At 36.7% G+C, this 12,823-nt stretch overlaps 1 protein-coding gene across 1 annotated transcript in view; it reads right to left on the minus strand.

Moving 5' to 3' along the window:
- Positions 1 to 12,823, minus strand: part of ft (cadherin-related tumor suppressor fat) — a 94,799-nt gene that overhangs the window by 20,305 nt on the left and 61,671 nt on the right. Inside the window, exons 2-3 of the mRNA XM_012379396.2 lie at positions 9,783 to 10,139; positions 1,395 to 1,631 (exon numbers count right to left, since the gene is read on the minus strand). Of these exons, the coding sequence (XP_012234819.2) occupies positions 1,395 to 1,631; positions 9,783 to 10,139 (594 nt within the window). The remainder of the gene's footprint in view (positions 1 to 1,394; positions 1,632 to 9,782; positions 10,140 to 12,823) is intronic.

Below are 12,823 nucleotides of genomic sequence, written 5' to 3' on the forward strand. Positions count from 1 at the left end.
TAAAAACTGCAAAGAAAATAAGTGTGTTAATAAATCAAAACTGATTAATTCTAGATTTCGAAACCGATGCGTATAATTAAAAAACATATTGTGATTGCAATTAAATAATCTAGACAAACAAGAAACGGAGATATCTTAATGAAGATACGTTTACACAAATATTTGAAACATCACGCTACATATATTAAATAAGATGATGGTCTCACAACCAAGATTGTCTCTAATAACGATATCTTTAAACAAACAGCTATCATTTTTCAGATAGAATATATTATGATTTCTAGAAATGCAAATATTTGATGATTTTTATCCAAAATATGGATATTTTTTATTTGCAGTTAATTGGAAGAAAATTATTGTTGAAAATTCCTTTTCTTTTTATCCTATTTAGAAGATTATTGCTGATTGTCGCTTCATAGAACTTTGGTTACGCTGCTGGCACAGCCTGTGAAGTGTACGTGCCCCAAAAGTATGGCTAAGTATGGCTTGTCTCCGAAATGTAGCACCGGAGAGACTGCCATTAAAGACTGTCTGTTCATCGATCTGTCGGACTGTTATAGCGTTAAACCCTAAATTCTAGCGTTGCCCTCCGCTCCAGGTAATATAATAGGTGTGCTCTCTGATGCTTGAATGTAGAGGCGTGTTCATGGTCGTAATCGTTGCCCCAGGCATCCGACGCGTTTTAGCGTTATATGCGTGCGTCTTTTAGTTCCGACTGATCTAAACGGAACTTTATCTCGACCGCTGTTAACCCTTTCGCATCCAGTGACCGTTATGATGGACATATCTATAGCGATATGTAAACATGTGGCTTCAACATTGTCGTTCCATTTCATAGATCAGGATGATGGCGATCATTTTACGTAGCGTCTTTTTACGTGGAATAATAAACGAAGAAGAGACAAGTCACGTTACGTAGAAAAAGCATCGCTGATATATTGTTAGATTTCGTTTATCGATGATTTCTCGCGAATTTATGAACAATTTATAATCATAAACATGAAAAAACGACTCATAAAAAATTCATCTTTTTTTGCTGATAAACAAGGATTTAAATCGGAGAGGATTGAAATTGCCGAATAATTGCCAATCTGATTTACGCATAATCGCCATTGATTATAACTTCATTTATGCTATCATCCTGTCTACGGTCAATCAAAATCCAGGCATCAAAACAGATCATCGCAAAACTTCTCACGAATACATAACTTCTTTATAATCCTGAAGCGATTCATGTAAAATTCAAACTTCTCCATCAATATAAATATAAAAGACTTTAACATGAAAATGCCAAAGTCGTAATTTATCGTCTAACTTACAATCATTTTATTTACAACAAAATTCTTAACTTTTCAATGTAAGTAACGGCGCGTTGTAACTCTTCCGGTACTAACCTGCTCATAGTCGAGGCTCGCAGTAAGCGTAAACACGCCGGTGTTAGGATTCAGGGAAAACACATCATTCGCCCAGTCGGAGATAAGTATGTAGCTTAGTTGACTATTAGGTCCATCGGCGTCGGCGTCCGTCGCGACGACCTGACCGACGCGGCTCCCTCTGGGCATGTTTTCCGGCACGTCAAAAGAATATGCCGTACTTTGAAATGTTGGCGCATTGTCGTTGGTATCAGTAACCTGCAAAAAGCATTTCCGAGATTTCTTATTAGCGATAATAAAGGTATACATAAACAATGATAAAAGATTACATTATCTTCATCGTTAAATGACTATAGCTTTAGAAAATGTATTGAGAAAAGTATTGGTTGAAAAAATTTACTCACAAGTGATCATTATTTTTCAAGATAAAGTTTTAAATAACTTTTTCCTTTTAAGATTATGGTGCAACACATGATGTTATTTCTAAGAAAATTGCTTGTCCTTTGAAAGTTAGCTGCCTACTTCCTTTCCAAGAATTTCTCCGTAAGAACAATTTCCTTTAAAGCTTGTTTCAAAGGAGTGAGTTCAAACAGTGAGTTGCTTTCATTTCCAGCGTTCCCCGTACCTTTCATCCCTCGTAAAGGCGGTAGGAAAGATTTGCCGTGCATCGTACGTTGAGAGCATACATGCACGCTTCTTAATAGACCCGGAAGCCCCAGAAGGGGATGGGGGGGAGGGGGTACGTGCGATCTTAAAATAAACACTCGGGGAATAAAATCGGCTCGAATCGGCGCGCACTCGACGTCATTCTTGGATAAACACCGCCACCGGAAATATTCTGCGCTCGCTCGCCTCATTCGCTTTCGAATTATTGTACCTGGCTCCTTTCGCGAGCGGTAGTCCCAGCGCGAGAAAACATTCTCAGGGTCCTGCGGGCTATTTATTCATGTAACAATGCGCTCATTGTGATCAATCGTCGCGGCGGTGAAACGCACGACGGAAAAAAGCGGCTCTGGATCGAAGGCGAGAATAAATAGCGCCAGTAAATATAATTTTCATTGCCGTGTAATATTTTTAGTATCTCCTGCATATTCCTTTTATGGTCAATTAAAAAACCCATTATCGCGAGTTAATCTGTAAAAATTTTATAATTATCAATTCTTGTGTTTCCAAAAATACGTATGGTGTCCATGAACACACATGAAGATATTTGCTTTTTTATAAGAGAAAATATTTCATAAAATTGCTATAATAAAATTCGCATATTTGTATTACTGCGGAACAATAACTGAGAGCATACATATTAAAATAGAATACCTAATAGCATTGGACAGAAAATCGTCGGCGCGCGCGCGCGCGCGCGATTAACATCGCCGACGTTTTATTATTCAACATTAAATTCAATACGACGCCTTGATTCCGCCCGATCATCTTTTTATCGTTCGACAGAATTGCGCGAGTCTAGAAACGAGAAGTAGTTATAGTAGAAGTATTTATTTTTCAGAAGAGAATTTACATTTTTGGCGCATTTGTCAAATTAAAAGTAGCGGCCGTTCTGTCTATGGCTTGCCGAAAAAGCGACCAAAAACGGCATGCAATAATTTAAACAGACGATACCTCGGCATCGATTACGTCAATCTCGTGTATACATATAAATTACGATCAAAAATATGTAAATTATATTGTTCCTAGGCAGGCATACTAACGCACGCTGAATCTATAATAATTTAACTTAATTTATCTCTCGATAAATCGGACCGAAACTACATATTATTGTATATTACTATTCTTTTTATTGCATATTATCCGTTTTTGTTAAAGATTTTCAAAAAATTTGTAATTCAACAGTTAATGGAAGCTGACTTTTTATAATATAAAAAAATGTTTTTTGGACACATTTTCTAACTTCCCATAAATCAGGTTATATATATATATTATCGTTTATAACCTAACTTATGAAAAGTTAGAAAATGTGTCCGAAAGATTTACTAAATATTTAAATCCAAAAATTAGAAAACATTTGTGTTTATTTATATATTACATATGCAATGAAAATACAGATTAATATGTAATTCTAGATTATTGTACACAAAAAGTTTTGCCATTACAGAAAAGTTGTCAAAGTTGTTATTATTAAAAATGTGATTCAGCAGAATCAATACTATATGACGTTATCAAATAAACTAACAAAACTAGTTTTATCAATGGAATAAGAAAAATCTTCTAGCCTTGCTTTTAGCAATTCCACATGAGTGTATTTTCTGATCGCGTCTTTTCATATCTAGTTTCCACCATTTCTTCATAAGAGGGAAAGTGCGAAAGTCAGCCATCATTAAAAAGATTAGGGCACAAAAGTATTGAGAGGTGCCGCAGATTTATTCAAACAGGTAGCTCCACTTTGAAGATATTGTCAGGCGCCAAACGTAACGTCACGAATTTAGTTGGCGACAATTGGTGGTTGATCAATTTGCGTCGGACATTCCAGATTTCAGCGCAACAGTAAGACCGCGATCATTTCATGTATTCGCGATATCCGTATCTTTTATCCGTTTTAGATATAATCCGTAAACAAACGAATATCAGAAATGCCGTACTAGCGACGCGTAATCGTTTCGTTGCATTGTTCGACCCGCACGATCGCGATCAATGCGTTTCTCAGCATTCGAAATCAGAGTCCGTAGCTTCGCGTTTCGTCGTGAAACTCTATTTTTCGACCTTCATCTCAACCTTCATCTTTAGCACATATTTGCTTGTCGGGTGGTCATTACGAGTAGAATTCAACGCTAGAAACATCGAGTGGCATTGATGGAAGCATCGAGAAATTGCCGGATTCATCAAAATAGATGATGCCACTTGTTTGAGATATCGAATATTTGCCAGGTAATACCGTGAAATTTGATACACGAACAGGACATCACGAAGTTGGTTAACGGTGAGTTAGTTCACGTCGAGCACACAGGTACCGCGGTCGAATTGCGATTATTCCGCGTCATTTCTTGCGCCTTTTTTATATTATATAAAACCGTCTTAAATGAATTTCCTCTGGACAAGCATCGGCAGTGCCGAATGAATGACAGATAATCATCTCCGTGCGTGTATTTATCCGTATGATTGCGCCTGTTTGCAATAACGTGTCGAATAACCGCGTAAAATAACCTATTTGCTGCTATTGCACATAACGGATTTCGGAAGTTTCAATTTCTTGGTACGCGAGTTAATCATAAATTACAAATTTAGTGAACAGTGTAATAGTGCGCGAGTAATTTCATTTGCATAATTGTTGATCTATTCGCTAATTTATTAAAGCGATTAGAAAAATATCTGCTTATTTTATGATTAATGATTCTTAAGTTTGATCATAGACGATGATTATCTTGATTTGGTTCTGATTATATTATATTATTTATCATTCATGATTAATAAATCATGATCATATTTAATAATTATTATAAATTTGATTATAAATTGCGATTATGATAACGGTATAACACAGCAGCTTATGTGTTGAGTGCGTCGTTTTTGCAGACGACGATTATTGAATATATTTTATATTGACAAAATTAATAAAATACATACAATGCGACATGAGAGAAGGAAATTAATATGCTTTTAAAGCTTATATTAGACACGCGAATAAAAGTTGTTAAGTTTATTTACATGACCAATACGCATGCATAAATACAGTATTTGCACATTTATGGAATATTTACGTTTGCGTGTAAGTGCGAATTCAGATATCGCTTTGATGTTTACGAGCTGCGATAATGTCGCTATCGACATCGCGTACATAAGTACAGAATGGCATTAAAAAGTGCTGCAATAAAAATTATACAATTTTCTAGCGAAAAGTCTACGTGTTATAAATAATTTATCTCTCTATTATATCACAATTCTACATACTTGAACACACTGAGAGAGACGGGGGAACATACTTCTACCATCCGCGAACATGTCTCGTTCGCGGAATCTGGCTCCGTCCAGCCGCGTTTGTTGTCTCTCGATCCTTTTTCTTCGTCTTCCTCCTCCCTCTCGCTAACTCCTCGTCATCCATCGTCGTCTCGGGACACTGTCGCTTTTTACAAACGTCTCCGTGCCCTCTTTAGGCCACTGTTACTTGTGATTGTTTTTATCACAATTACTCTCGCGGAATGTATTTTATTTATATTCCAACATCATATCTCTATTTTCATTGTTCTTAAAATTCATAATATTCTATATATTTTTTAAATTTGAAGACACATACGGGAAGGTTTTTTTAATCGTAAAGCAATTTGCGCGATATATAATACATGAGAGCAGCATATAATATGCTGTATTTTCGAATTAAAATATAATTTTTCATTATTTAAAAAATTTATTACTATTATTATTTTTTTAAAACAAGTGAACATTGAAATAATTTGAACGATAACTGCATGCATTATTTTTTTATGACAATCGCTCAATTAGAATTTATCCGAAAACCGCTCAGTTTTATTATTTTTTTTTTTTTTTTGAATTATTAAATATTTTGCTTAAATTAATATATTTCTTAAATACTTTTAATCTCAGAGAGAATAAAGAGAGAATAGAAAGTATTTTAACGTGCATGTATTATATCATTGACAATAGTCCATTTTATTCTTTTCTTCGATAATAATTCCGAATAAGAAAAGGGAAGCAGCGAAGAGAATTGGAGAAAAGATTTTCCAAGAGATTCAATAAGTCGATTGAGAAAGAAACGTTGCTTATGGTTAACGAGAAGAGAGTGAGAGAGTGAGAGAGAGAGAGAGAGAGAGAGAGAAAGAGGGAGAGAGAGGGAGAGAGAGGGAGGGGGAGAGAAAGGGAGACGGCACAGGATAAGAGGATCAGATATAAGAGGCCAGAAGGAGCAGATTTCGCAACTGTCAGCTAACAGAGAACGGCTCCCCTTTCATGGTGTTCCGAAACCGCACCATCGACTTATGATCGATTCCTCTTTTCTGCCTTAAGGATAAAATAGAGAACGCGCGAGCGTGGCGAAACCTAAGTTTTTAAAAGAATTCCAGCCATAGGTTTGTTTTTTATTGCTGCACTGAGTTCACACTGCACTGAACTGAATTGAAATAGTGCAAGCGGGGACAAGTTAGTGTCAGTAAGTATAAAGAACGTTTTAGTGCAGTGATCAACATGACGCACCGCGTAATATTAAATGAATTATTAGATTCTTCGGATGAAGAAAATATAAATCTAATGCCACCATTTATACCTCTTTTAAAACACGATGACGGTGGTAAGATATGTATTTTATGTGCAATGTATTATTATTTATTGTTATACATTGATAAAATTAAAATTTTTTGGAAATTTAATCTAATCTAAGCTAGTAACTAATTTTTTTTTAATTTTGATGAGTTGCGATTATTACATCCAATTTTTGGAATGATACAAAAGATTGAACGTGTCAAAATAAATAATTAAATAGAAAATATTGTTCATAATTATGATAATTTGGATTTTATCGGATTTATGCATTTTCGATTATCGAGGATAGTAACATATGAACTGATAGATCAATTTAAAGTGTTGGAAATATTTATTTCTTTACAAAGTATATATTATTTTAGATAGAAACAAAGCTTTGAAGATAATATTTAATTAAATCTTTCATATATATATACATATTTTTCAGCTGTTCTGTAAATTTGCAATTATTATTATTTAACAATAAGTATAATTTTATGTTACAGCATAAAAAACTTTTATATACATTTAGCTTTTCTAAAAAGATAAAACTTTTCACATTTAATAAAAGTTAGTACTATCACAGCTTGATTTTCTGAAATTTAGATTATTAGTACAATTTCAGTGCTTATAATTTAATTTTAAGAGAATTATTAATTACTTTAATATTAAATAGATTACTTTAATATTTATAATTGATTATGTGTACTTTTTAAATTTCCCATCATTATCAACTTATCCGATTCTCGCACTGCCCTGCACTGCTTATTCTTGCTCAAGACCCAGTGCAACGAGTACCGTAAACTGTTGCACTGAGTTCTGTTGCACTGCAATGAAGAACGAATTGGTGCACGTTGCACTGCAATAGAGTACGCTTTGGTGTCACTAATGTACACTAGTGCAGAAAGTTCGGCAATAAAGAACAAACTTCATTACACATCATAAGGATAAGTTTAGCAATTGTCTTCGACGGCGCGGCTCGGCCAGTGTCAGTGGTCGGGAAACCTTTTTGCGGACTTTGTTAAACGGTTGGACCCTAGACCGGACTTGCGTTTTTTTATCACTGCGACTAAGCTACGTAATGAATTATAAAGTGGGACGCGTAATACTCCGCGCGCGATACCGTTGAGCTTACCTCGTAATAACGCATTTAGGATTAGGAATATTGAATAAAGATGTGGAAATTTTGATTCCGATTGACTCAATTTAAATATTTCTAATGTTTATACCTTGTTCTGGACATTAATTTTCCAACGATATGATTTAAAAAAATACATATTTATCAAAATATAATTTTTATATGTACATTTTCGGCTTAAAATATCAGATTAATAAAATTTTATTTTTTTTGTTTCACTAGTGAAGGGATTTTTGAACACTTTACCAGCAAAGAGATGAACGAACTTTTTGCTTAATGTGCTTGGGAGCTGTTAAGCGTCATGCAAGTATTTGAATTCTTCTCGTAGTCCCACCGATAAAAATTTCGAATATTTTTCCTACACATCTACGTAATTTTTCATATTTTATTCTCCCTTTTTCTCTCTTTCGTTTGTTCACTCTTTCTGACGCAATCGATCTGCGCATAGGCAATTCTTTTTCGCGGCATTTTGCAATCACGCAGAAACGAATTCGATCTTTTTCATTAGGACGAGGGACGGGCGTGCCATTGTTGCATGCACGTGCAAAGCGAATGTGAGCAATCCGTATGGCGAGTCGCCGGGCAATCGTAGATTTATCTTCCGAATGATGCCTGCGCGGGTATACGCAATAGCGCAACATTGTTCTGCTCGAGATCGCTCGTTACGATAGACAGCGCTGACTTATGCATACGGCATTATAAACGTACCTCGGCTTTCCTCGCCCCGCCGGCGTTTTCGCCTGATTACCGCCATTAATTGAAAAATATCAGATCTAGTCGCGACTCCTTACCCACGCCCGCGAAAATCAATGCGCAGTGCAAAATTTGTTTAATTAGTTTTTAATTAATGTTAATTGAACCTGTTATTAATGCACGTTATATTTTTTTCATATGCAATTATAACAAATTTTTAATAAATTTTTATAATTAAAACTGTTACACATTTTAATTCAAATGTTTTTTTATATTTGTGAAAAATCGACTCACACTTTTATTTTTCATTTATAAGATTTTTTATGCAAGTACATAAATTTTTCATAATTAAGTTTTACGCGAATCTACATAAATTAAATGATGTGAAAAGGAATGGAAAATATATTTCTGGACAATTAGAAAGAACATTTTTCTCCTTTTAGATTAGGTAAATTTCTGTGCGCCATATCGTGTTGCCTGACTCGATTCCGTTAGAGATTGATTGCTTTTAAATTGACCGGTAATTGCTCTTGCCGTCTCGCAGCAATAACGATATCCCGTATAAGTACACCCATAAATTAATTCGTCGTTGTGGTTACTTAGCGTCTTTCTCTCTCGTAGAGTATCCTCGTGCACGAGATCCTTCATCCCGCAGGACGATTCGTTACTTCGCGTAACGATCCTTTAAGCACGGAGAAATTAGCCGACGTCGCCAAGTCTATAGTCATTTGAGCGACGGCCGAATTCCATCACGAGCATCGAGTTATTATTTAACCACGAATAGGAATCGTCGATATAAAGCAATAGGTTACAGTTATAGTAGGAAGTCATCTACGACCTTTCGGCACGAGGACGTGTCTACTGCATTATCGATTTGACCTCTCGCATTCGCATCGAGCATTCCGAGACCCGGAGAACAATCGATCGCTCTTTTGGATCTTTACAGGCTCCCCCGGCAGCCACGAATGCCATTTTCGATATTTTACTGTACATTCGGAGAGAGGGATCATTTTATGTATTTCTAGTTATTCTTGTTATATTTATTTCAATTTCGCGAGACTGGATCGATCAATTTGTTTCATTTTAATATTATTAAAAGAATAGATTGAAAAATAAATGTAAAATATACAAGGTAGACTAACCGTATCACTAACCGTCAATAGCAACTTTCTGAGGTTTCTCGTAGACGCAAAGGATAGAAAAATCAATATGCGACATTGCCTGAGCGCGTGAATTTTTGACAATCTAATTAGTCAATTTTATACACTTGCCATTTAAAAACTTGAACATTTCGGTATAAAAATTTGGTCTAGAAAACACCCTATATTCTACGTAGGAAAAATATTTTGTAACGCTATGTCAGACAAGTCTCTCACCTGTATGATAAGCACGATATCGCGGTGCTGCAGGCCATCGTCAGCGCGCACCTTCAGCACATACTTCTCCTTCGTTTCTCTGTCGAGAGCCTCGGCAAGTCTCAGCTGGCCGGTGCTCGGATGTAGTTTAAATTGGCTCTGCGTCTCGCTGTCGTTGTCTGCAGAGTCAACATGGTTGCCGGAACGATGGTGATTCGGCACCAGAGTGTAGGTCAGAGTGCCAATAGTGTCCGGATCGTGGGCCTTGAGCACCGTGATGATGGTGTTGGGCGGTGCCTCCTCGGAAATCTTGAATTTCCATGGGCCTGAGCCCCACGTCGGTGCTACGTCGTTCTTGTCCAGCACCGTCACGCGTACCTGCGGCAAGAAGATATGACGATTAGAAGTGGCTCGCCGCCGAGGTCATCGGTCATTCTGGTCGGATCGGATCCGATGATTGAGTCATCGATGTGTGACTCGACGTTAAAGACGGTATTGTCGGCCGGGAAGGAATGTTTTGGGAAATGTTGTCATGGGAAAGTCTCGTGTTTTTGACGAAACGACCTGAGAGAATCCGCAAGATGGATTATATCGGTAGAAAAGGCATATGTCGTAAAGAAACAAAATTTCGAAGATGTAAAACAAGTCGTACAAATGTTTATTATCGTATCTTTCACTTTGCAGAAATTATTACAAATAAAACATCTTAAACAGTAAATTTTAGCGAATATTGCAAATGAAGTAGTATCGATTTTTTAGTTACTGCATAATTGATGCAATGTTTTCATAGAAAAAGAAAAATAATTAATTTTCCTTTTTCATAATAATTCCTTTATTGACAATGAAAAAAATCTACGCTATAATTATAACAATAAGTAAGTAAGATAAGAAAACAAGAAAATAATTTTAAAATAGGCGGAGATCCATATATTCGATGACGAGAAATTCGCGACGATTTGGCTAACGGCTGGGATGTAATTACGTGTAAAATCGAAGGAAACGTACGAAGGCCATTGCAGAGCCGAAGTCACGGTATGCATGCGAAGATTCGTGAGAAAGTTAGTTTTTCGATCCCGCTTATGCATGTCTCGTTTCATTAAATTCTCAGTCACGTCAGCATCTCCAAGGCTTATGCCACTACAGTCACCCGGTATATCGAAATGCGGGAGTGGGGTATTAAACAAACTATTGAGAAACATGCGGAAATAACAGTATCGAAGTAATAACTCAATCGCTATATTTATTTAGCTACAATATCTGTTGAACACTCACGTATAAGTCGTTTGAATTTTCTCTGCATTATTTACAGAATTTGTTCAGAGTTTTAAGCACAGTAAAAAGGTTCGTATATAATTTTATAAAATAAAAAATATTTTAAATAAATTTTTGAATGTAGAGTTCATTAAATAACAATAGAAAAATAACTTTTAATATACGAAAATATTAGAATAATAATGTGTGTACCTATATGCGATGTTTCGAAAGAATGACGAGAACATAGGGCCACACATAGGGCCGGACAAATCATAAATTCGTCTCTAATTACCGTATAAATTCGTAAATTAGGGTCAGTGGTTGGACGATCTGGATATAGTACAGTATTTTCAATCCCGATATCTGCGTCGCGCGCAGTCAATGAACACGTTCCAGTGTATCGATGTGCGTGAATGTTGGTGAACTCGATTAAAATACTATCTCGCGTGAATCATCTCTCTCTTTCGCGGAAGAGTGGCGTAAATTGTTTTTCCTATGCGACCACCCGGTGTAACCTCGTGGTAATCCTTGTGTACACATAATCCGGCCGACGAATAAATACGCGGACATTTCTCAGGTAGGGAGCTCTTATATAACAGGCGATCCGAAGGCGCGCATCCGTCTTCCTAGTAATTAGTCGGAGCCCCTTGTCATTGATGGAGTGGTTACCATCGATTATTGCTCTCGAATGTCTAGGCGCACCTATACCGCCGTCGGTGAAACACAATGTTTCGGAATGACGAAACAAAAGTCGAGACTCTCAGAAACCGCCGTAGTCGAGAACCGAGAGGCGGATTAAGTGAGAATAAATCGCCGTGATCTCGTGCCTACCGCCGTCATAAATCGCGTGTAACCCAGATGCACCGATCTTTGCCCAGATGGATGAACTTATGTAACGTATGCATGATCGACGCGTGTCGCGCTCATAGGTGATCTCGATCGATATCGTTCGTGTGTTATTAATGGATTACGCCATTCTGAAACTTTTAGTCGCGCGGAATGCGAGAGAAAGGCCAGTTTTGCGACAACGAATTAAACACGAGTATTTCCGTATTATAATAATGTAAAAATAGAAACTTTACAACATTTTTTATTGCAATTTAAACTAATAATATTATATTTTTTATTAGAAAAAATAATTGGACAAATAAGAATTTTTTTGCAAAAATTATATCCATTTTTTCAAAATGTTCACATACATATTAATGATTGAATAGTAATTGTAACATGATATTGTAAGCTCAGTTAATTTAATCGAATACATTTTACGTAGCTTGCTTGTCAGAGTTTTTGATCTTTTGTCAGACAAACGCATAGTTTGTTCATATATCTTTCGCAACGTTAAGTCGATGACTGTCACGGAGTGGTATTACTGCCAAAAATCGACACGATAAGAGATGTCGATAACGAGCTGGGCGCGGGCCAGGGCTCGTTCACTTAATGTATTCACGTGTACACAGAGCGAGCGTATACCGGCGCTGTTCGACGAGGTAAATTTATGCAAAGTCCGTCGAAGCGGGTCCACTACGTTGTTGCGGGTAATTATAGGAGGATCGACCGTGTCATTAATAGCGGCTATCGACAATCCCGTGTTAAACGGCCGCGACGTATCTTAACTTTCCGACATAGTTCACACGATCCGTAAGATTGGCCTTATCTCGTAATGATACGATAACGGTGCGGATTGTTGCGTGAACCGTTCGCCACCCATGCATGATGCCTGTGTTAAGCTAACCGACACTTATTTCAGGCAAACGAAAACGCCTGCGCGCCTCGTGAATAACGCGCTTCGTTACGATCTCCACGAT

The sequence above is a fragment of the Linepithema humile genome, chromosome 2 (genome assembly GCF_040581485.1).
Source record: "Linepithema humile isolate Giens D197 chromosome 2, Lhum_UNIL_v1.0, whole genome shotgun sequence".
Taxonomy (NCBI): domain Eukaryota; kingdom Metazoa; phylum Arthropoda; class Insecta; order Hymenoptera; family Formicidae; genus Linepithema; species Linepithema humile.